At 36.5% G+C, this 25,962-nt stretch overlaps 2 protein-coding genes across 2 annotated transcripts in view; both read right to left on the bottom strand.

The window, feature by feature from the left end:
- The window catches only part of uacab (uveal autoantigen with coiled-coil domains and ankyrin repeats b), a 60,876-nt gene extending 56,995 nt beyond the window's left edge, over positions 1 to 3,881 (bottom strand). The window contains exon 1 of the mRNA XM_037791702.1: positions 3,665 to 3,881. Coding sequence (XP_037647630.1) covers positions 3,665 to 3,712 — 48 coding nt within the window. The 5' untranslated portion in view covers positions 3,713 to 3,881. The remainder of the gene's footprint in view (positions 1 to 3,664) is intronic.
- A 5,267-nt stretch (positions 3,882 to 9,148) lies between these two features.
- LOC119501574 (mortality factor 4-like protein 1) lies at positions 9,149 to 23,326 on the bottom strand. Its single transcript, XM_037792028.1, has 12 exons — positions 23,134 to 23,326; positions 21,707 to 21,753; positions 21,516 to 21,583; positions 21,287 to 21,373; positions 20,550 to 20,630; positions 20,381 to 20,406; positions 19,587 to 19,675; positions 16,610 to 16,711; positions 15,553 to 15,641; positions 13,223 to 13,395; positions 11,181 to 11,265; positions 9,149 to 9,703 (listed from the first exon to the last, which is right to left on the bottom strand). Exons 1-12 carry the CDS (start codon positions 23,171 to 23,173, stop codon positions 9,619 to 9,621), a joined length of 972 nt encoding a protein of 323 aa, XP_037647956.1. The 5' UTR covers positions 23,174 to 23,326; the 3' UTR covers positions 9,149 to 9,618.
- Between the last annotated feature and the right edge of the window lie 2,636 nt (positions 23,327 to 25,962).

Below are 25,962 nucleotides of genomic sequence, written 5' to 3'. Positions count from 1 at the left end.
CTGATTGCTCGCAAAAATAAACAGATTTAATAACAGATTAATCGATAAAAAATGTGTCAAACTTAAAAACATCATGAATCCTTGTTCGTTTTACATTTGGAGTGTATGGCAATTATACATGACAATTGTTTGTCATGAGAAGCCTTGTAATTAATCACTCTCTTAACAGAAAACAGTCTCCTACACAAGAGAATAACAGAAACCGGAGCCCTGCCTGCAAACCTGAGCCAAAACTACAGACCTCACCCTGCCTTTAATCTACAGCTGGTATTGAGGGAATGTCTTGGCATTTACTATCCTGGTTACTGAGTTTGTTTTCCAGCTACCTTATCTGGTTTAGTTTGCATTCCTTGGCTGAAATAAATCTTGCCAATATTTGATAGGCAAACCTGATTGATAGAATACATTAAAAAGACAATGTCAAGTCTGAAAAGGCAGTTTATGGCTTCTTCTATGTTTAAGAAAATCAAAGTAAATCCATAAATCCTTACTTGAGGAGATAGAAAATACAATACAAGGAGTGGAAGAGGAAAGAATTCAGTCACAGTTTGTTCAAATACTAAAAGCCTTCCTTTGAATTCCCCCCTCTCCTCTCCCACTCGGAAAACAGAGATTTTTTTTTTTAATTATTAGTCACCCCACCAGGAAGGAGTGAGTGAGTTCGACTCCCGGTCATTGTGTACCAAATAATGAGGGAAGCATCTAAAACATTTACAATAAGGTGTGCTGCTGCCAATCTAATACCTTGTTGACCGATATGATTTATCTGTTTTATGAACACCATAGGTTTCAGGATGGAGCTGTAACAGGTGGTGATGATACAATATGCAATGAATGATAACTATGATGCCTTAACCTTTAGCAGCATGTCTTTAAATACATTTAAAATGAAATTAAATATACGGTATAGTGATGTCTGTAAGGGTACTGCCATCTGTTAAGTTTTTCCTTTGGTATATCTTCCTGCACAGAGGAATGCAATGGAAATGTTATGAAATCATCACTCTCAGACAGACCTTTGTAAATGTCACGTCTGTTTCCTCAACACAGCTTACCTTGTGCTGTCCTAGTTTTAAAACAAATGGTACAGAAAATACTAGGGCTGTCCTCGACCAAAGAAATTCTTAGTCGACTAACACTCATACGATTTTGTCAACTAATCGATCAGTAGGGCTTGGACGTTACACCTTTCTCCCAATACGATACTATCACAATACTTGGGTACCAATTCAATATGTATTGTGATATTTAAGTATTGTATATTCTACCAAGTATTGCAATTCGATATTACAATTTATTGCGATTTTTGTTAACGTTTTTAACACCAGAACATGGGAAAAAGTTGAATCATACACTTCGGGGGACTTTTACTTTGGAAAATATCTAAATTGATATAGTAAAAATGTTTGATTTTTAGCATGTATGTAGTTTGAGATGTCCTGAAGTCAAATATATGAGTCATTGTCAAGCATTATTTATTACATTTTTTCCAGCAACCCAAAAATCAAAGACTAAAAACATTTCCCTCACAAATTGTAATGTTTTGACAGAGTTAGCATGCAGCTTTAGCCATGATGTCTAGCTCTGCTTTTCCTGGTAATGTGTGAAACCCAAAGTGTTTCTATACTTTACTGTATGTGTAGTGTTTACCACTTTGGATTCAAAACGTGAGAGTACAGGTCGTATCCATGTGAACCCTCCGCCGTTTTCTACTTTCTCGTTTCGGCTAGCTGCAGCTTTGTTTTGTTTTTTGACAGATACAGTACGGATATGACGTCAATTACTCAGCCTACAACAATAAAAGCGTTAACTTTCTTTTACCTTCGCAAAGACTCAAATGAAGCAATTATATTGATTCTAGAATAAAATTAATAAATAAATAACGTGAGAGGTGAATTGATTTTTAAAGCATTTTAAAAAATGACTAATTGACTAAAGAAATCTTAGTGGACTAGGACCAAAACGACCGATTAGTCGACTGATCGACTAAGAGGAGGCAAACCTAGAAAATGCTGCAGGGCAAAAAACAGGCTTGAATGTTAAATGGCTGCCCCTGACAGAAGGAGTGAGACAACCAACAATACTATTTCATTGCTGAAGGGCTTTTTTTTCCTCCCTTTTAAAAAGGGCCAGATAGTTTACCACACACAGCTCCTCTGGCTTTGTGCCTTTCTCATGGTAATTGCTGGGAGCTGAAAACAGAGTGCAGTGCCAAACACCCACTGCATGTTGAACTGTGCTGAATTGTAATGACTGTCTATTAAGTTCATAGGCTGTTGCTGGATTATGAAGAATGAATATGACATTATGGCCTATGATGGGGTTACTAGCAGAAAAGCATGGACCTGATGGATATTCTAGCAGTGTTATCCATTCAATACTTTTGTCTGTAACACAAGCAGACTTAACCTGCCAACAAAATCACTGCAACATTCCTGTAGGGACTTATGGTGTATCCACGGTGCCATGGAGCCTCGATGGCTACCCACAACTAATTCTATAGAAATGTGAGGTTTTGATGTAATATTTTATATAAGCCTTCTATATTTTGTGGCAGGATTACTGCATTTCTTTTAGGGAAGTATAGACACTCAGTTGCCAGTTTATTACGCTACCACCCACAATTACTTTCTCGAATAATCGATTAGTTGTTTGTTCTATATAAGATGTCAGATGTCAGATGAGTACTTTTATTTTTGGTACTTTAAGTATATTTTGATGCTAACACTTTTGTACTTTTTGAATGCCTGACTTTACTCATTTTTAACAGTCTCTTCTGCACTATATTCACTTTTTTTTTTAATAGTCCTGTATCACAGCTGTTACCCTGCACTATATACACTTTTAACAGTTTTCTTCATCTCCTTGTATTTTTATATCTGGTATATTTTTTTGTACTTTGCACTACTAACTTCTTTACTGCCTTTTTACTAACATGTTTTTGCACTATGGAACTGTGATGCTGGAAACTTGAATTTCCCTCGCGATCAATAAAGTTACTATCTATCTATCTACTTCTATGGCGTTGATATTTTTTACTAAAGTAAATGATCTGAGTACTTCTTCCACCACTGTTGTATAATTAGACTGTATTAGTTTTAGCTAGGTGTACCTAATAAACAGGCAACTGAATGTATTTGGACTGAGGAGCCTTCATCCAACATCAGACCTCACATCTCACATCTGTTGTTGAGCTGCTGCAGTCAAGATAATCAAAAGTGAGCCCAGCTTCTGTCAGGGGTGGTGACTGGGGTTGTTCCCAGTGTGATAACAACCAGGATAGAAGAGGTGCACTGATTTGAGGAGCTTTGCTGCGCTTTGTGAATAACAACAACTCAGTCAGCTGCTCTAGATTTAGTCCAGATCATAAAGAAGTTGGACCTGGATGCAGCAGTGTAATAAAACAGTGTTAAGGCCACATCCACCACTCTGGCGGAGGTGCAGGTGCCTGTGCTGCTGGTGGTGTATTATCCGACCACACCACCACAGCAGTCCTATAGGGAACAGGACCGCGGTTAACGTGGTGGTTGAAGACGGGAGGTTACACACAATAAACAATAAACTCAGCGCCTAGCATTAGCCTCGTTACTACCCGTATCTAAGAGACCACTGGGGGTGTTAGCAGAACTTAGTCAGTTACAGAAAAACAACAGTTTCAACTCACTGTGATGGTAACTTCGTGCTTTTTCAACCGATACTTGAGGCTCTTCATCTTGTAACTGTGTTGGTTTCCGGTATTAAAAGTTTCCTTTGGTGAAAAAGTTCATAAATAGTATAAAAACTTCCCAGAAAGTTCAGGTGAAGTGAGTTTAATGTGTCCCTCTTTTCCCCCTCACACAACCAGTTTCACCTGACGCCTAACCGCAACGTCTACTCACACTGTGATTGACATCCAGTGGGAGCCAATCACATTGAAGCGTGGTGAGTTTGATCCAATCGGTGACGTCGGAGGGCGGGACTTCCTGGTAAAGAGTCGTTGGGAGAAGTTGGAGACATCCTGGGACAGAGCAGGAAAAACCTGGCATGACGTCATGACGTACCTGAAGACAGAAAACACCTGGAAAAAAAGTACCTATGATCTATTAACATCCTGGGTATCATTATCTATTATTTACAGTCAATACCTCAAGGGAAACTATTTAACTAATAGTTTCCCTTGAGGTGTTAATTTCACCTGTGATGAAAATGATCTCAATAATAATGTCTGTTACCTAGTTACCTGTCTGCTGTGTCACGGATGACCCAGCTTACTGTACTGTGGTATCCTTGTAGATAGATATACTGTATATATATATATAGATAGATAGATAGATAGATAGATAGTAACTTTATTGATCCCGAGTGAAATTCAAGTTTCCAGCATCACAGTTCCATAGTACAAAACATGTTAGTAAAAAAGCAGTAAAAAAGTTAGTAGTACAAAGTACAAAGAAATATACCAGATATAAAAATACAATTTGATGAAGAAAACTGTTAAAACTGAATATAGTGCAGGGTAACAGCTGTGATACAGGACTATTAAAAGGTGAATATAGTGCAGAAGAGACTGTTTAAAATTAATATAGTGCAGGGTAACTAACACTTTCTATGAAAGTGCATTGTATGCATTATTATTATGTAGTTATTAACTTCACACAATACACAATAAGGAAATATTCTGTGGTGGAAGAAGTATTCAGATCTTTTACTTAAGTAAATGTAGTAATACCACAGTGTAGAAATACTCCTGCATTCAAATTTATTTAAAAGTACAAAAATATTAGCATCAAAATATACTTAAAGTACCAAAAGTAAAATGCAGAATGGCCCATTTCAGAATAATATATTACTGGATTATAATAGGCTAATCGATGCATTAATTTGTTTATTTAACGTTGCAGCTGGTAAAGGTGGAGGTTATTTTTAATTACTTTATATACTGTTGCTGGATGGCTTAACTTTTAATAATATATCACATTTTATTGGTTGATTTACATTTTGTATTAATAATCTGAATTTGCAAAGTAATTAAAGCTGTCAAATAAATGTAGTCGAGTAAAGAGTACAATAATTCCCTCTGAATTGTAATGGAGTAGAAGTATAAAGTAACATAAAATGGAAATCAAGTAAAGAACCTAAAAATTGTAGTTAAGTACAGTACTTGAGTAAATGTACTGAAATTGTATTGAACAATATTTCAATAATTGGATTAGAGACAGACCACTTCTTTTAATATTTCTATACTTTTAGTATAACTGAAAATGTTAAATTTAGGATATTTAGTGATGAGTTTTTACACTGACTTCAGTGAAGCAGATAAAATGTTTTATTATTATTTATTCACTCTACTTGTATTAGATAAATTGAATGGGATCTGTCGACAACCTCCAAGAAACCCCAAGAAAAAAAGAATTGTCATTCCTGTCTGCATTTATTACACAATATAAATAGTTATATCTATCTAGCATCTAAATATAAACACCAGTGATTAAACCTATTTACTTAACTATACAAACAGTATTGTAAATTATCTATTATTTGGAATAATATGCCTCATTTGTCTACATTTTCTGCTTTAAGTAAACATCTGAAATATCTTAGCTATCTACTTCCTAGAACAAACATTGTACTATCTATTATCTTCAATAAACATCTAAAAAATCTCTATCTGTGAGAAAATGTCTTCAAGCGTAGGAAGTGTATTTGCTCAAGAACACATGGATAGGACAAATAACAGTCATCTGTCCTTGAAACATCTCATCCTGCCATTTATCATCAGTATAATAATACAGAATAGGATAGGAAGATAATCTGATATTATACATGATAATATAAAACAGCAATTACAACAGAAAATGTAATGTGTAATGTAATGTAACTACATACATTTACTCAATGTGCTGTACTTAAGTACAAATTAAATGTACTTGTACTTACTTACTATTTCCATTGTATACAACTTTGTACTTCTACTTCAATACATCTCAGAGGGAAATAGTGTACTTTTTACTCCACTACATTTATCTGACAACTTTAGTTACTTTTCAGATTACAGTTTTTCATCCCCTTCCTGTCCAGTGAAAACCAGGTATATCCTGATTTGTTGATTTTTAATGTTTGAGATAAATTGAAGGATGAAGTGTTCCTTTATGTGTTGAGAATATTCTCCTACTTCTTAAACTAAATAAACTATTCAAAAAGGCTCTTGGATCAGCTGGAAAATGCATCGTCACAAAGCTGAAAACAGGGCTGTTTTTCCTGACACCATGAAAAGTTGACTTTTTAGAGATATGTGGTTCTCACAGGACAGCGACACTACAAACTAATGGTGATCTTATAGACCATGATGCATTGCTGGAGATTAAACTATCCAACAGCATATGAAGGAGTTAAAATTAGCACAACTGTAAACACCTACAGCAGTAAAATGCAACATACTCATTAGTGCAGCAGTAATATTAATCCAGAAACAACATATATAGGCTACTATAAAACACTGACAGGGGACATTTTACTGCTCAATAAGTAGTCTAGATACTTCTACTTTTGATAAATGTAGCTGATAATATAACCTACTTTTACTTTAGTAAAGTTTTGACTTTTACTTGTAGGAGAAGTGGAGTATGTTCACAGTGTGGTATTAGTAGGCTACAAGGAGTAGGCCTACTGCCTCCAGCAGGTTAAAACATCAGGTGGATATCATAAATCAATAGGAGGAAACGCTGCCCCCTTGTGCTCTCTAATCACACAACACTAAAACAATGAGTCAATCAATCAATAGATAAATAAGTAGCCTACAAGTACAATAGCCTATAAGTGCACTGCAAACTTGCTGGTGAGTGACTGTTTATTAACATTATGCTTAAATCACCATCAAAGGTCTGAATTCATCAATAAAATGCAGCGGATGGTTATTGTCTTTTATTATTATTATTATGTGGAATTCTTCACTTTGAGGAAATACTTAACTAACTAGCTTAAATGTTACCTGCCGTTAAATGAATGGATGTATCCATGCGTTAAATGTGTCTCTCTCTTTGTCAATGTCTCCATGGCAACAGCGGTACCATGGAGACTTCTACTTTATAGGCCTGCTTCTCCTCCACTAGCCAACAGTTCAGAGAGAAATAGCCTACTGTAGCCTACTTTTTACTCCACTGTATTTATTTCCTGTTACTAGACACTTTTCAGATTCAGATTAGGCTGAAACGATAATAACAACACAAAATTTAATCAAATAAATGATGAGGTAATATTATAGATTAAGATACAACTTTATTGAAACTCACAAGCTACCCAGCAGATAAAGTATATGTAGTAGTAGTAGGCCTAAAGATAACAACTAGTCAATATGATTAAGTTAAATATGTAAGTAATTAATTGGTATTGTGATTAAGTTATATTATAAGTAATGAATTGGTAGTCTGGATTGATAACAAATTTATATTTTGATAAGGATAATTATATCAGTAATTCATTTATATTTCTGTATGACACAGATTAAAGGTAATCATTATAGTTAGAATAATTATAAATTATAATAATTATAGTTAGACAAATTTAGGAACATTTAATTAGAGTATATGTATGGCTCAATAAGGAAGCTGGTTAATAATTAATAATTGATTTATGGAGAAGGGGTGGGATTAAATAAGTTTATACTTCTTCTCACTCCTTTTCAAATATGTAAATCAAGGCATCAAGTGTTTGACAATTTCTTTTTCTTATGCTTTTCATTGTATGTAAATACTACTTGTTTCTGACTGTCCACCTGTTCGTATGATCATTCTTTTTTCTTTCTTTTTTTTGTATTCTACATGTTCAAAATAAATTTTGAAATGAAATGAAAAGTAATGAACTCCACCTTTACCAGATGCAGCATTAAAGTGATGGTCACATAATTATAATCCAATAATATAATATGCATTATTAGACCTGTGCACAAAAATATCTGCTAGTTTTAGATAGATAGAAGAAGACACTTTATTCATCCCTTTGGGGAAATTCAGGGTACTCATATAAAATATAAATATAGATTAGATTACTTAAAAGCAAAATCATATTAATAAATAAATACTTTTACTTAAGTACAAGATCGGTGTACTTCCTCCCCTTCCACTAATACCACACTGTAAAAGAATAAAAAAACACAGGACGTGGTGTTAAAATCTGTCCCTTGTGCCAATAGGTGGTGAGCACTTCCACGAAATTTACCTTGTTGTTTGGAGTGGTTGACAATTGACAGGTGGGGGTTCTCAGAGTCTGTGGGAGGGTTGCCTAGGTTGTGACATTTCAGGACAATTGGGCACAGGATGCATCATCAGTAGTGTACCCTTGTATCATCAGATGTTTCAGCCTTTTAACACTATACACCCTCCACAAAGGCGGCCAGCTGCAGGGTGATCAATCAAAGAACTTTGTTTCAAGTAAAATCCTGCACTGAAAATGTAATGTATGTAAGTATAATCAGGAAAATGTGCTTCAAGTATTAAAAGTAAAAGTACTCAACGCAGAAAAAAGCCCTCTGTGACTGTTACTATAATCTAATACTATTATCTCATTAGATTATTATTACTCATACATTAATGTAAAAGCAGGATTTTACTGGTGTAGTCTGTTGAGGTGGACATAATTAACTATTTTATATAGGAGTGCAATAATGAATATTTTCATTATGGGTTATATAGCTTCCTCTACTTGGGAGTCTTCTGCAGAATATTTATTCATAGTGATCTTGGGATATGTGTATGTATTTTGTAGTCGGTCATGTGTTATTAAATCTGTAACTCACTGCCAGTAATTCCTGTCTTGGGCAAGTCTTAAAAAGAACATTTTAAAATCACAATGATTATTTTTTCACCTTGATTAATAAAGGGTCAAACATGTATCGTTGTAGGCATTTTGGATTTTTTTTTTACAATTCCAACATCAGTATTGAAAATTGTCCTGATTACTGCTGCGTCATGTGGCACTTGCACTATTGTATAGTTTTTATGAACTGAACATGTGCATGAGTATGAAGTCTTTGATGCCTGATGCTACTGTGAGACTTTCCTCCATTATTTTTGATACTTTTGTAAAATGCATCTTGAAAGAACAGTGATGTTCTTAATAATACATCAAATAAATTACAAGATATTATCTAAGAAAAAAAACACAGTAAACCATGTAGAGATTGTGTAGAAACATTTTTTTTTTTTTACAAATTGATACAAATGCACAAGTTACAGATACAAAAACATCAACTGCTGAGTGCTGGCCATGTGCATTTAATTGCACCTCGTGTGGCAAAGGGGACACTAATAAATACGTACATGCAACAGCAACAAATATCTATCAGGTGGACTGCACAAAAACACCAAAGAGCTGCTTGTGGAAACAGTAACTTGTCGACAGAAAATACTTTTTTTTTTTCTCGTGTCTTTTCAAAGAAGTGAGAGAAAAGAGGAGATTCAGTTAAAATTATTTTTTTTTTCACTTCTTAAGTGTGACAAGCTCCTGAGAGGAGCTGTGGAGGAAGCGTATCAGTTCAAGGGGAAAATCTCATCCGAGTCTGCACTCTAAAGAGAAGTGATGGTTATTTTACATGTGGTGTGGGAGAGGTGCCTCAATAGGAGGAGCGCTGTGTGCTGAGTGCTCTCACACAGCCTTACGGTGGTACTCTGGGGGCGCGACCTCGTAATCAGTGGCACTCAAGAGGGTGGACGAATTCTTCACCAGGTACCTGAAGGAAATGTCAAATTGATTGTCATTGTGGAGTGGGACAGAAATGGTTATGGCTGAAACAACATTTGTCCCTCAGCGGTCGTCATGCCCAGCTCGCTATTCAATTACCAAGAGATATCTAAAATACACAAAACGATTTTTAGATAGCGAGGCCGTCTGCCTCCAGAGGGGATTTGCACAACAGGCATTAAAAAGAACGGAAAATTATCACTCGACCCTCTGTCCTGTTAAATTAGAGTCCCAACAGGAGTCTTGTCCAGTTGTGCATTAAATACGGTTTGTCTGGATAAACATAAGATGTGAAGAGATAAGCTCTTCACAGGACATTCAGAATCAGTTTGCAGGACTCACACAAAGTAATCCACTTCAGAGTGGACAGATAGAGAGCAGACAGATAATAAGATACACAGCCTGCTTCAAAAGAATATCATTTAATATTTCTTTTAGTTTTATATGGAATAACAAACCTGTAGAAAGGCTAAACTTTGAGTGTTAACTTAATAAATGTACAATTTCTATAGGAACTCAGAAAACGCCAGACAGCTCAATAGAATACATAAAAACCCCCCACAACAATTACCATTTTTTTCCAATGTATTTAGTCACCAGTTTGTCCCTAGACGTTTTAACCAGACAACCTTCACCAGTGTTTTATAAACATGAATAAAGCTAATAGAGTGCTGCAGGAATGAGACTATAACCCACAAATGAGTCAGTATTTTAGCACTTCGGGTTCCTTCGTCTGGAAATCAATGTTTTTTTTTTTAATGGGATTTTTGTTAGATACCTGAAATAAGGTCTGTGTCTAACACAAGCTGAAGAGTTTTTACGTTTTTTTTCTACAATATAAAATACGTCAATAAATATCCCACTCGTAAATTTTGAAGCTTTTACGTGTCTTAATAAAGGTGTTTGCTAACAAGTGGCTAAACGAGACTAAATGTTATCATGCGGATTCGTCCTCTTTTACAGCCTTATGTATTCTCACGTGACCGTGGTGTTTACAGCCTAACGTTAGCTTTTACTTCTGCCGATTTCATTCACACTTCAAAAATCATAAAAGTTGTGTTCATTTGTGGAGATTATCTTGCTGAACAAAACGTGTAAGTATCATAAACGTGTGTTTGCAACAGAGCTTATTTTCTGCAATAATCCAAACGGAATAATCTCATTGGCTATTTGTTGAGGGAACCAGGGCGATGCTAACTTCCTGGTTGGTCTATAAAAATACATCATCCCTGCAGCGCTATATGTCTGTGACATGATAAGTCTAGGGCTGTCCTCAACCAAAGAAATTCTTAGTCGACTAACACTGCTAAATGCTGCTGAGTGTCCTTCAGTCTTCAGCAAAATATTTTCCAGAGCAGAAAATTGATTTCATGTTTTGAGGGTTTGCAACAAGCCTGGCTGCACTAATGTGACATTTCCAAACATGACATGGAGTCTGTGGTTGTGTGGTGGGAGTTAAATCTTACTTGAGGAAATCTTGGAGGTAAGTGAGCAGCAAAGCCAGACTCTTCTCGTCCAGTGGAGTGTAGGCCAGCATGGCTCCGATACGAACTGTCAGGAGACGACAACAACTTATGTGAGGAACAACGCAGGAAGAGACTGCAGGCTGAAGGAGATTCAGAACTGATTTTTTTTTTTTTTTAATACTGTGTGAATGTAAAAATGTTTTATAAAAATGATAGTGAATAACACGTCATACTCGTATGTATAGCTGATATATCCAGAATTGCAGTTTTCCAGATGACACAGCTGATATTACTGCCATCCTAACACTGTAAATCTGCTGTTTTGTGGATAAAAGTGTTTTTGCTTTTGCATCATTATATCATAGATTTTCAACTACATATAGATCTTGGCTAATCCAGTAAATAAAATACCTGACAAATCAAGCTTCTTATTCACACTGGTGCACAAATCTTGTTTATATTACCACAGAGCAGTCCTCAATGATTTAAAACATTGCTGTACGTGCAAAATGCAACCATAGAGTAAAATCTCTACCAGATGAGAAATCACTATTTTCACAGTATAAACTGTAAAATTGCTCAACCCTAGTTAGTGCAATTTGACGTCAGCCACTATGATAGCATTTGTCACTCCATGCACAGAAGTCATAAAGAGCAGTCATTGTAATCAAGCCTATTTGGAAGTTTTGTATATGCAAGTCGAAATTGTTAAATCTAATCAAGTGTCAAAGAACATTAAACACTGAATGAGGAGGATACTCTGTTCCTCATAAGTGTTTCCAAAGTTCAGTCTAATGTCAATATGAGAAATACATTTTTAAATCCAGAGTGCAGGTGGTGATCAGCTCAACTGACCGACACACAAGCATTGTTAGAACGACTCATTTGCTTAATCGTTAGCGTAATCTGGAGAATTCACTGATTGGTCATGTTTTTAATATACTTCATGCTGTATTTGGTGAGAACCCCAGATCAGCTTTATTCTCACATAACTGCTCCACTATTAGGACATAATTGTTAACATTTTTTTTTTAATTTAAGCTCAAATGACCTTTGGCTGGCTGTTATATTATGCTTGACTGTTGTGCATTTGTGAAGTCAGAAGTGTTCATTAACATCAGTAATCAAATGAGATGAGTCACCTAACGAACCCGGCAGAGTCTTATCTTAGTGTGCGATGTTCAATTTCACCTCAGTAAAATGCAATTATCAATAATTTCATCTAAATGTTAATATCAGAAAGAAATGTCACAGACACACTAACTAGCTGACCTGATTATCATTGTGGGGTACTTGTTTCTACACAGAAAATAGCACAAATAACTGTCATTTACGCTGCTTACTGTACAGTGCAGCCATACAACTAAGTTGTTGTAGTGCATAGAGTGCTACAGGAACGAGTCCAAAATCTCAGAAATGAGTTAGCCTTTTAGCACTTTCGGTTCCCTCGTCTGGAAGTCAATGGTTTTTTATTTAGATGCCTAAAATAAGGTCTGTGTTTAACAAATTTAAGAGATTTTAAAGTTTTGTTATGTCCCACTCGTGAATTTTGAAGCATTTATGTGAGAAGAAAGGCAGTTGCTAACAAGTGGGTTTTTTGTAAAGGGAACCAGGATTAATTAGCTACTTAGACAGTGGGACTTATCTTTGACAAAACCCATATTTAGCCTTGGACAAAATATTAGAAAATATGAAGTCAGTTTCCCATAATTTCATAAGCCTTTCTTACTTGCAAAGAAAGCAAGGTGAGTCTTTTAACAAGTGGCTCACGGTGTTCAAGCTTCCGTGGAAAACAATTCACATACAAGAACATTTAATTCACTCCCACGGCCACTTTACCTGTATGAAACTAATGTTCTAAGAAACCAATTAAATCATTTGAAAGCACTTACAATAGCACAGATAGGCACTAAAAAAACCAATCCATTAAGTCACTCAGTTCACAGCGGTGATTCACTGTTCACCTGTGTGTGTGAGCTGCATGTAGCGGTGTCTAATGTACTGTACATATGTGTGTGTTACGGTGTGTCCAGGGTCCCTACCAAATAGGCGCAGCAAGTGCGGAGCTCCGTACACCTGAGACATGGGCATGTCTGGGTGCTCAGCCAGGATCTCGGCATACTGCGGCCTCTCAAACTTGTAAAGCAGCTGAGTGCCCAGCATGACGTTGAAGTACTCCCGAATCCCCGCTACCACTTCGTTTACAGCATACTCCCTAAGAGGAGGGAAGAAAAAAGAAGTCATATATTTTTCTGGAGAGAGTTTCCATGGAGACGACAGAGATTGCAGCTCTAAGGAGCCATAACTTGCACAGTTTTCCAAAACTTTCTTGAAATAGGAAATCAATCAAAGCTAGCATCATGCTTGGGTTTATTTGTGTCAACGTTGGGTTTTAGTTGTGCTGTGATGCAGGTTGAACAGTTGAAAGTCGGCCAGTCACCTGCTACGAAGGAAATTTAGAAATGTGGAACTTGAGTCTCTGTCACAAACTATGATGAACAAGAAAACCAATAAGTAATCAAGGATGCTGTGAAGAAAGAAACAATGTGAATTTCATTGCTTTTACCCCCTTAAAAAGTCTATGAAAATGAGTCAAGACAAGAATGGAAATCATTTTTCTGGTTTGTAAGAGAGCATATGAACGCACAGCCTGTTCTCCTTCCCAGGGCGTCAAATACTGGTGCTTTGTCACAGCTGTCGGCGTTCGATACCGCCGCATAAGGCACCCTTTAGCGTTGATATGAGACGTACAGGCTTATCATGAACTACAATGTAAACCCATCCGCGGCAACAGTTAATGCCCAGAGAAAGTGCGCCGGGAGCAACTGTGGGGACACAGTTTAAAGAGTGAAAGAGACACACAGGGCGAGTGGGTCCAACTGTGGGGCCGCTGTTTGTGTCCCTTGCGTTAAGTTTCATTTTCACTTTACAACCAGCTGTTCGTTCGTGTACTGTGTTTACAACGTCAAGTCACATTTTCACTGTACATACGTAGTAATTTTAAGCTCAACCCTGTTTTTTCCTAAACCTAAGCAAGTATTTTTTTTAATCAAGCATGTGTTTACAAGCGACTGAAAAGTGACACCGAGGGGTTTGACAAAGCGTCAGTATGTGACGAGTTGGGAGGAGAACGGTTGGAACGCACCAGTCTAGCTAACATCTTCAAATCTGTCTCTTTCCGACTGCATTACATTGCATTGCATGCATGCATGCTTACAGTGCATGCTTTTGTATTTAAAGCAAGTTTTCATAACCTACTGAAAAGAATAAAATCAAATGGTGGTCTAGAACACAAGAAAAATACATCTACAAAAATGTCACATATTTAGGAAAATGCCAGCAGCATGTATAATTTGCTGTAAATGGGCTAAAACATGGAAAAGAACTTCCAAATTCAACAAGATGTCCATTCATGGCTGAGGCAGCAGTACATAATGTGCAGAAGTGGCACCATGCTGGGTAAATTGCACAAGATTGTGTCAAAAATGTCATTCCATTAAAGGACGTTAAAGCTGCAGTTGGTAACTTTTATAAAAATAACTTTTTTTTGTCATATTTGCTCAAACTGTCACTTTATCCTGACAGTAGTACATGAGACAGATAATCTGTGAAAAAAAATCAGGTGTCTATGCCTCTCTTTAGTGGAAGTTTGTAACACGACCGCCATGATGAAAACAGTCGAGCCCCCAGCCAGAATTCTCTGCTCTGATTGGTAGTTTTCCTTCGGGCGTGATGGAATCTTGCAAATGCCATTAGGAGCACTAAAATGAGGAAGAGGACCCTGATTTTTTCACAGATTATCTGTCTCATGTACTACTGTCAGGATATTGTGAAATTTTGAGCAAATATGATTAAAGTTATTTCTATACAAGTTACCAACTGCAGCTTTAAAGGGAAACTTCGGTCTTTACAACCTGGACCCATGTTTTTGTGCCTAAGTGACTAATGGGGACAACACTTTTTGACCCTATCGGGCAATTCTGCACCGTCTATGTACATCTGTGTTTGTTTTTGCCACTGACAGGCTCAGTTTGTTATAATATGTGTCTGACAACATTATGAAAAGGACCCTACAGAGAAATTTCCTCTACCTTTAGTTTGATCCGGTCTGTTTGTTATTGTGTCTAACTAAATCTCGCTCAAGGAGAAGTCTCGTTCTGCCGGTTACAGCGCTCTCGCACAATACTGGACCAATTTCAAATGGGAAAACAGGGTCCAGGTTGAAAAATACCAAAGTTTCCCATGCATGAACATTGTGTGACAGGTGGCATGATGAGGTGGACACCTGCAGTGATGATAACAGATTATCACAGGATACTGACATTTCTCTATTCTCACATGATTTGAAGAAAGTCAGGGAGTTTATTCTTACTTATTATCCGAGTTTCCTTTTGATTTCTTATAGTTTGCATAGTCCTCCAACACCGTCTCTACATTCTTCTTAGCAGGCAGATGAAATAACTGTAAGCAACAGAAAACCTTCATTTAGTCAGAAACATTGACACAATATCACTGTCTTCCTCTCTTTGAAGGTTATTTCAAGCATAATTGCCTCCGCATATTATCCTCAAATGAATTGTGACATTTCCTGTCAGTGTTACATTGTACAGATCAGCTTTCATGTACAGCTTGACACTCTACCACCTATTAACGAGTCAATGTCATCTCAACAACAGATCTGAGGAAGGAATAAGGAATCAATCTGCATTTTGAGAAGATTTAAATGTAACACAAATGATTAAACATTGAAATGTGACTCACTATCTTGTTTTGAAAAGGGTTATGATCGTTTGGTTTGATAGATTGTTGATGGATATTTTGCTGAAATATGATTACACTCTTTAATGCATTCATTCCTACCGGCTGTTCCACAATGGTACAATGTTGTCTGAGGGTAACGTTCAGACAAACAGACTTATGAAAAGAGTCAATTTTTTATGTTTTTCAATTTCAAATGGCATGCATTTTAAACTTGTGAGATGATTGAATACTTTCCATGGAGTACTGTAAATGTAAATTTATTAAAGTTGTAAACAATAACTCTTTTTTCCTAACCATTATGGTACTGTGTTGCTTTATGGAAACGCACCCTAAAATGCACCCCAAAAATTATTTCTTGAAAATGTCTTTAAATGATGTTTACTTGGTCTATATTATGACAAAAAACATTACAAAAATGTATTAGTTTTGACACAGTGATTCACTCCCTGGTTCATTCCAAGATCATTAACTATAAAAATTGTTGTTAATTAGGAATTTCCATCATTCAATATATCACAGGTGGAGTTTAAAAGCAGGATGTCTATTTGAATTTATAGACATTTTCTTTACAGTGGAGCAAACCTTCTAACCTCCGCAGCTCATCATAGCTGAAGTAAATCTACAACAAACACATTAACTTTTTTATGGTTTGAGTGTTTTTTCTCCACCTGTTTCTGTCGAGTGATGAGGTCCCAGTCGTCCACCAGCCAGGGTTTCAGCTCTTCGGGGATCTTCACCTTCACCTCCACGCGGTTGGTGAACATCTCCTCCTGGACACACATGGTTGATTATTTCAATGGGTGTTTGGGAGCAGCAACGTTTCTCTTTCTCCTCAACAGTGTTCAAGGTTCAGTACAGAACATTTCTCTCACAAAGACATAAATACAAACATAGAAAACGGAAAAGCTTTAAAACCACAACTATTGTACCTGTTTTCTGTGGGTGAAATTAAAGAGAGGTGAAAGTGCTGGTAATAGTACAGATTGACACTTCACAGTACAATACGGAAAACTGCAGTTCTTATTGCTATTTCTTTTTTTTTTTTTTTAAATGGAGGTATATGTTTAAATTTGTTTCATATTGACATCTCAATATATTTTCTTTATATTTACATTTCGGTAATACTTTATAATAACCATCATTTCTACATTTTTAAAATTATTATTTTACTGTTAACAAACAATGAAATGATAATTAATTTTGTTTACTAATATTTAGTAATATTGTTTTATCATTAGTTTGTGTCATATGAAATAATTAGTGTATACATTATATATTGTATCATAGCTGATAATAACAATTACATTCTGATTACATTAGTAAACAATTTATTAACATTTTATTGTTGCACACAACATTTTTTATACGATATTAAGTATTTGTTAATAATTACCAAATGATTTGTAAACCTTTAAGAAATAATTGTGTTACATAGATGGACAAGAAATATAATATAATACAAAGTATTGACTATCTATCTAAATAATGTTTATAGATGATTTACAACATATTTGTTAACCATTTAACAACGTATTATAATCATCAGGTACAACTTTATAATAGCCATCCAAATAATGTTTATAGCTGGTTTACAAACAATTTCTTAAAGGTTTTTAAATAAAATCTTAATCATTAACAAATGCTTATATATATATAGTATATAAAATGTCATAATGTGTGCAACAATAAACTGCTGAATAACAGAAATTACAGCATTACTAATAATGAATAAACGTTATTATCATTTTATTGTTTGCCAACAGGAAAATAACTATTAACTAAGTTTAATTAACTATCAATTAAAAAAAATTATAAATGATGGTTATAAAGTTTCATTTCAGTTTCAGTTTTCACATTTCTTTTAAAATAATTGAATTATATCAAGACCTTGGATTTTGAAGTAATACAGGTGCATATTAGTGAATGCAAATTAAATCTGTATAAATAAGTTGTTGTGTTTTATTCTCAACGATAATATCCAGGTATGCCGACACTTTTTTCCTGTTGCTGGAAACTGCCAGCGTGTCTAATAGAAGAGGATAAGGCAGTTCTGTGGCCGGAATCAGCCTTGACCCTCAAAAGTTCAGGTCTTTAATGAATGAAAAGTACTGTGTCGTAATCTTTTGTTGACACCCTGGTTGGTATTCAGGCCACGATTACTTCTACTGCTGTCTGCATGGTACCAACGCTTTCTGATATTTATTGCTGTCTGAGGCAAACTTAACCATTTATCTCACCTGTGGGTAAACAATAAAGAAATAAGAGTCCCAGCAATCACCTACTGCGACTCCTCAAGCAACTTTGTGAGCCAGATGAAATGAGAAAGAACGTGGATATCGTTTTAGAGCTCTACACTTCATATTTCAATTTTAAATGGCATTTTTACCTTAACATCTCAATAATTCCCCACTCTACTCACACCTCAAGGGAGCTCAGCCTGCAGTTTCATAAAAGCATCTCGTGGGTCAAATAATCAGTTGTGGTTTCAATCTATGACTGTACAGATAATCTCACACCTCATGTCTATGTTGCAGCATCACGTTTAAAAGACAATCAAGTGCTCTGCAAAGAAGTGTGCTTTGTTTTATGTATCTTTGTCCTTGTTTTAAAGTATTTCATGTGTTTTTATGAAATGTGTACAGTATTGCTGTTCCTGATTTAATGTATTTCATGTGTCTTTTGTAGGGCTGTCAAAGTTAACACGCTAATAACGTCTTAACGCAAATTTGTTTTAACGCCATTAATTTCATGAATGCAATTGATCTTTCGGAGGTTGTAGTGGGCTCAGTTTTAACGCTAGAGTGAAGATACTGGCATCATATGAAACTAGAAAACCTAATGAATCCAGGAGGCTAAATAATGCTCCAAACTTGAGCTAAATTTTGTCAAGGAAAAACTGGCATGGCCATTTTCAAAGGGGTCCCTTGACCTCTGACCTCAAGATATGTGAATGTAAATGAGTTCTATGGGTTCTCCCCTTTACAGACATGCCCACTTTATGATAATCACATGCAGTTTGGGGCAAGTCATAGTCAAGTCAGCACACTGACACACTTACAGCTGTTGTTGCCTGTTGGGGTTGAGTTTTCCATGTTATGATTTTAGCATATCTTTTATGCTAAGTGCAGTACCTGTGAGGGTTTCTGGACAATATTTGTCATTGTTTTGTGTTGTTAATTGATTTCAAATAATAAATATATATATACATTTGCATAAAGCAAGCATATTTGTCCTCTCCCATGTTGATAAGAGTATTAAATACTTGACAAATCTCCCTTTAAGATACATTTTGAACAGATAAAAATGTGTGATTAATTTACGATTAATCACGATTAAATATATTAATCGATTGACAGCCCTAGTCTTTTGCCATGATACCTACTCAGGGACTGAAGTTGAAAATTAGCCAAGAGGCTAAAACTGGCACATTCACAGAAATGTTTATCAATGTGCACGGTCCCTGTAACTTTAAACTGTATAAATAAATACGGAAGCCTCATGATCAAAATGGCTCCCTAAAAGAAAGCTAGTACATTTTCCCAGCTTTGCACATAAACAAAATGCTATGAACTGTTCAAGCTATATAATCAGACAGGTATGTTTTCATGAGTGTCAACAGGGTTCCTAATAACTGATGATACATACACTCTCCACAGTGGGATCAACCCGAGCCCTCTTCTTCCGCGGTCCCTGCGGCGTTTCTCCGCTGCTGGTGCCTTCACCCGGCCCCGGGGCTAAAAACAAGAAGACACCCATTACAGCTTAGAAATGATGTGAAGGTTTTGATAAAAAAAAAAAAAAGCCTGGCAGGTTGTCAAAGTCAAATCCTCTTCTTGTACTGAACAGATCCATAACTAGTTACAAAAAATAGGACAGTGCTTTTAGGCATAATGGATGGGTAAACAACAACTTGTTATGTAGTCTGTAGGACATGTACTGTAATAATGCAGCACTTCAGCCCATTTTATCTACTACGAGGAACTCCTAAGTGTCCTTTTTTCCTGGGGATTTCCACAGATTTCGTGTACCTCCGCACTACGTTACAGTATGTAGCACATGTTAAATAAAACCCTAGATAGGAAAAGTGGTTTCTCTGAAAATACCCTTAACACACTTCAAAGTGATGAATTTATAAATGTAATACCTGATATCACCACATACAAAAAAGCCAATAATTACATGTCTCTCTGATATGGGTAATACCATTATCAGAGAGAAGTTCATAGTCTGCACTGCCAGAAAAAACAAAGTACAAACATCATCTAAATATAAACTGATGGGACATCTTAAAAATGGCGCATGAACATTTCAATGTAATATTTTAATGTTACTGACCCAAACTGTCCTTTGAGGTAATTTTGTGATTTTAGATTAATATAAACAAAATTGACTTGAGTTAAAGCTGCCACTAACATGTGATGCAGAAACATTTTACTTACTCTTCTGCTTTGCCTTTTTCACTTTCCTAGAAAGTAAAAAAAAAAGGTATAAGTGACAATATGATACACATCTACCTGTACGTTACTCCATTCAATATATATTGTCAGGCTGTAAAGTGTTTACAATATTTTGAATTATTAGAGGTGGGAAAACAAGGTGGATACTTACAGATCAACATTTTTCTGCTGCACAGCAGCAATCTTCTTGCTTGGTGCTAAACCCCTCATCTTTCCCTCAACATAATGGTCCCTGGGGAAGAAGACATTAGTGAGGATCACAAAATAGATCCACTTAAAATGTTTTTTTTTACTGATTTAATTGACAAAGCGCAACTTATGTTACACTTTTGTTAATGTTGAAGCTATTTGGCAAAAAATGACAAAGGATTCAATATCAGGAAGTTATTTCTTTTTTACACAGAAACAGATGTCTCACAAAAAATGAGGGGTGCCCCCTCTTAGTCGACTAATCAGCCATTTTGGTCTCAGTCGAATAAGATTTCTTTAGTCGATTAGTCATTTTTTTATGTTTTTTACATGCTGAATGACTTCCAAGAAACCTATGAGCACATCTCTGGTAAAATAAGACATTGTAAGACACGCACATCCAGTGTCCGATAGGATGGGAGAAACCTTACAGCATAATAAGCTATTTGGTGTGCGGATCTGTTTTATTCTGCACATCTCTGGTAAACACAAGATTTCAAGTGGTGCTTTTGTGCGATTCTTTGTGGAGGTTCTCAGTTTTACAGTCGATTAAATCAACGAATCGATTAGTCGACAGAACAACGCGTTCTGAACAAAAAATCATATGAGCATTAGTCAACTAAGAATTTCGAGGACAGCCCTACAAAAAATACTTCTCTATCATCTTTACCTTCTGTGTGCACAGAAAGGGGAACTTACTGATTGGCCTTTTGAAGCTCTTTTTGTTTCGCAAGGTTGCTGTCCACATATTTGAGAACTCTGCTTTCAGGAACCCATTCATCCCAGCTGCAAAAGAAAAAAAACACATACCTCAAACCTTCACCTTCAACACCATCACAGTGAAAATACAAACTGATTTCACTCACAGCATGGGGATCTGAGGTATGCAAGCAAATCAAATTATACATATCCAAACCAAGATGCTCACTTTTTGTTCCATCCGCTGTAATGAATGAAGTATTTAATCAGTTTATCCTTTATGTTGATCTTTACACACTGTTAAAAAACAAGGAAACACACACACACAGGTCTGCGTTAATCGTTGGCTCACATTTGTTTTTGTAGTTAATAATCAACTAATGAAACACATATAGCCTCACAGTTAGTGTTGAAACAAACCTTTGCCTCATAGAGCAATGGCCCATGAAAGCACAGGACTCTTTCACCTGCGAGAAGAGGAGAACACATGAGAGGACAGAGGAGGGAAAAAACATATTACTACAATATATTCAAGTGAAATGACTCATTAGACTACTGTAACGTGAGGGTTCGTTGTGTGGTGGTGGATCACTCTTTAGGAGAATAAACATGCAGGATGGAGACGAATAACTTTTTAAGCAGCCACTTTACTGTTCTTCCAATTTAGTCAGTTTCAAAACAACAACAGCAACTCCTTGTTCCTAACTCACCTGTCATAGAACTAACCAATCTGAGGCCAGAAGCACCTGGACTATAAGGTAAATGTCAGGAAGATACTCACAGGCAGATTCAAGATATTATTATTATAACTATTTCAAAGATGCTGCCTTAAATAGTTGAACATGCCCATATGTAAATAATAATATTGTAAACATAAATATGTAAATAATTAAACTGTGTAAACATTGTAAATATATTTTTAGTAACTTAAAGGTCCCATATTATGCTCATTTTCAGGTTCATACTTGTATTTTGTGTTTCTACTAGAACATGTTTACATGCTGTAATGTTAAAAAAAACCTTTTATTTTCCTCATACTGTCAGCCTGAATATGCCTGTATTTACCCTCTGTCTGAAACGCTCCGTTTTAGCGAATTTTGACGGAATTGCGACGGAATTGCGTTTCTAGGCAACAGCTTGGGTCCATGTGTACCTCCTGTCAGCTGATGACATTCACATACACTGCAACAGGAAATAAACTGGGACACATTTAGAATGTTTGTGTTTAAAACTGAGTAAAGGGGGTTTAAATATTGTATATTTGTGACATCACGAAGGGACAGAAATCCTGACAGCTTGTTTCAAATGCAGAGTTTCTGAATACGGGCTGTGTGTATTTCCCTGTGGATTGAGTGTTTTGATACTTTCACAGTATTTATAGGACTTAAGCCGGCTTTATAATAAAGAAACATGAAAATCTAACTTTTTATAATATTGAACCTTTAACTCAAATATATGAATTAACTTGTAAACCTTACACTACCATGAAGCTCCTCAGATAGATGTTGGGCTGATATAATGTGGACTGACATGGTTTCATTGTGTGTCAGTGGAGGTTTAGCTAGCTCACACATAGCATCAATAACAAGCTAGCTAGCTGTTAGCATGGCGTTAAGCTCTGTTTCACACATTTAGCTTCAGTTTAAGGTGATAAGCTTTAATATGTGTCATTGAGGGTGTTTATTAAATGCTTTCCCCTCATGTATAGACAGTAATAAAGCCTGTGTGTGTCTCCCTGCCTCCCTGGAGAGCAGTATTGTGGAGCTAGAGCAGCAGCAGCATCAACAACAACAAACCCGCCCCCTTCATCATCATCCGTGTTTATGTCTCCATAAAACGGTACAAACCTTCTTGAAATTTAGGTTTAGGGTCCTGTTTTGGCGCCATTCACAGACTCAACTGATCGGATCTCTGAATGATCAAATTCGTGCATCGCCAGAGTCCATTTCTTCCAGGCACAAACACAAACACCTCCGACATTGGTGCTGAAAGCAGAAGGAGAAGCTGAGAATGACCCGCCTGCTGCCGCTGCCGCGTCACATGACCACCATGGAGACCGTGCTGCGTTCAGGCGCTCCTCAGGAAAACTAGGAAAAAACAAATCAAACCAAAGAGCTTACACACTTAGCTTTTTTTTTATCTCCAATATAATTTGAATTTCAAACATAAAATTATAGTTCATTGTTATTTTTATTTTATTTCCATTTACTCAAATTGTATTTCAGAGCAACGATTAATCGCTTAGCTAGTTGGTAACTATTCAATTAATTGCTAACTAGTTTGAAAACATTTTTTTAAAGAAAAAAGTCAGAATTTCAGCTTTTTAAAGGGACTGTTTGTAAGAATCAGAAATGCTTGTTAACAGCGACACCTGTGGCCGTTAAGTCAACGAAAGTCAGCGTCCTGTTACTGGCGCTTGCTCGCTCTACATAGACATGAACGGGCATCACTCAAAACAGTGAGGTGACACACGTCAGCTTAAACCACAATATCACTCTATATTTCACCTGCTTGGCAGTAATGTTAGCTGACCAAACGAAGGTCTCTCCATGAATCAGTGCTGATCCTAGTGTTGGCTTTTCCTGCTTCAGCCTCCCGACCGCGGCCGGAGTGAACAGGGGAGACACCGGCACCCGGTCGGAGACGATAACGTTTCTCGCTGCGGAGCTCCCGTCACTTCACAAGACAAGGAAAACCTCTGTTGGTCTGAAGGAGCTGCAGCATTTATTTCTGCACAAAGTATGCCCAGTATTCATGTTAAATCATTAGAGAGAGAGAGAGAGAGAGAGAGAGAGAGAGAGAGAGAGAAAGAGAGAGTATCAGAGAGTATCAGGATGTTCTGTCATACTGGTCTAAATAATAGCCACTAATTAGAGACCCCTCTGGTAAAATAAACTCTTTCATGCATGAATTATGACCCTTGATTTGTCCTTGCAAAGAAAAACGTGTTTACAGAATGAAATTGTGTGTGAGTGTAAAATCACCTACTTTTCACAATCACGACAGAGTGGGCAACAGACTGAAATGAACATTTTTGTGGAGTCACTACACCAGCGTTTCTCAGCCTTTTCTGGCCCGTGACCATGTTTTTTAGGTCACAAATTTCCCATGAACTCTGAACTTAGTGAGTTCTCTCATTGTCATGTGAATTTGATATTTAGCATACTTTTGTGTCATATTTTTAATAGCACTGACAGATCACCAAATGACTCAAATGATTATGTATTAGAGTAGTAAGTAGACACCATATGTAGTCCTAAACCAGTGTTTGAGAGTCTCTGCACTATTAAAATGGAAAATATTAGAGTTTATGAAATTATCCTGAAGGGATAACTGATGAGGGGCTGCATGAGAAAAACCAGAGTCATTATACAATGTCAAAAAGACTTGAGGGAGGCAGAACAAATGATCTCCAAGGCATTTCAGGAATTGGCACAACTGTCAAATAAAGTTTATGAGAAACTCATGACCCTTTCATTAATTAATGCTCCGAAAGTGTCTTACTGCATCTCCATTAGTGACTCTTTTTCTGCCTCTTTGACAATACTATAAAAAATCCAGATGCATTGCAGAGTGGAAAAAAAGAGAACAATATCAACCAACATTTTAACATTTTTCAGCAGTTAGATACACAGGGAAGAATAGCACAAATAAACATCATATAATCTTTAAGTAATAATAAAAGTAATAAGAATAAACAGACATAAATATAAAGTAATATCTAAAGGTTCAGTGTGTAGGATTTGGTGGCATCTAGTGGTGTGGTTGCAGATTGCAACCAACTGAGTGCCCCTCCGCTCACTCCTCCCTTTACAAGACTGCGGTAACGTGAGTCGCAGAGTGCAAAACCATGGTAACGCCGTTCGACTCGCTCAGAGGTCTTCCCTACCATAATAACACTACTTTAGGAGCAACGGAAGTCAGACGGCAGCTGGCGGTACAACGGTGTTGCACTCTGCGGCTGTTTCACAAGGCAAAGTCGGAGAACTACGGTGGCCTTCGGGTAACATGAAAACGTGAAAGGCTCTCTATAGAGCCAGTGTTTGGTTTGTCCGTTCTGGGCTACTGTAGAAACATGTCGGACTCCGTGAAGAGGACCCGCTCCCTTTGTAGATATGAAGGGATCATTCTAAGCTAACGAAAACACAATGATTCTTAATATAAGGTGATTAAACACTAATGAAAACATAGTTATGAATATTATATTCCATTTCTGCTAATAGATCCCCCGAAATGTCACACACTGGTCCTTTAAGAATTCCTAGTTTTATTGAAAATAAATTCCTCCATATCTGTCCAGAACTTACTTGATGATGAACAATCATAAAACAAGTGGAGAACTGATTCTGGCTCGGTGTTACAGAGTGTACATTTATCATCATTATCTGTATCTGCAATGTTGTACATAGAAAGACGGACTGATCCTTGAGCAGCTTGATGAGCCACACTGACAGGATACACAACGACTGACTCATTCACGGTGACAGAAATGACATAATTTCTACTAAACAGAACAGATGGAAATGTTACAGTTACAGCCAAACAGCATCAAATAGCTAACATAAACACAACAAAAGCATATATAAACTATATTACAGAATGCATTTTGAAAGGGATTGCATTTCTGAGTCTCTGTTGGATGAGTGAAGTGTTGTTAAAAGCAGATGTTTTGTCAC

Source organism: Sebastes umbrosus, chromosome 2 (genome assembly GCF_015220745.1).
Source record: "Sebastes umbrosus isolate fSebUmb1 chromosome 2, fSebUmb1.pri, whole genome shotgun sequence".
NCBI lineage: Eukaryota > Metazoa > Chordata > Actinopteri > Perciformes > Sebastidae > Sebastes > Sebastes umbrosus.
This window is presented reverse-complemented; position numbering and strand designations above follow the sequence as displayed.

Excerpts from the sequence above, each read along its gene's own strand:
- LOC119501574 (XM_037792028.1), bottom strand. The coding sequence starts at position 23,173 with ATGGCGCCAAAACAGGACCCTAAACCTAAATTTCAAGAAG. Across the intron at positions 21,584-21,706 it reads CATTGCTCTATGAGGCAAAG|TGTGTAAAGATCAACATAAA; the intron begins GTTTGTTTCAAC and ends GTTTTTTAACAG. Across the intron at positions 20,631-21,286 it reads GAGCTTCAAAAGGCCAATCA|GGACCATTATGTTGAGGGAA; the intron begins GTAAGTTCCCCT and ends CTTCTTCCCCAG.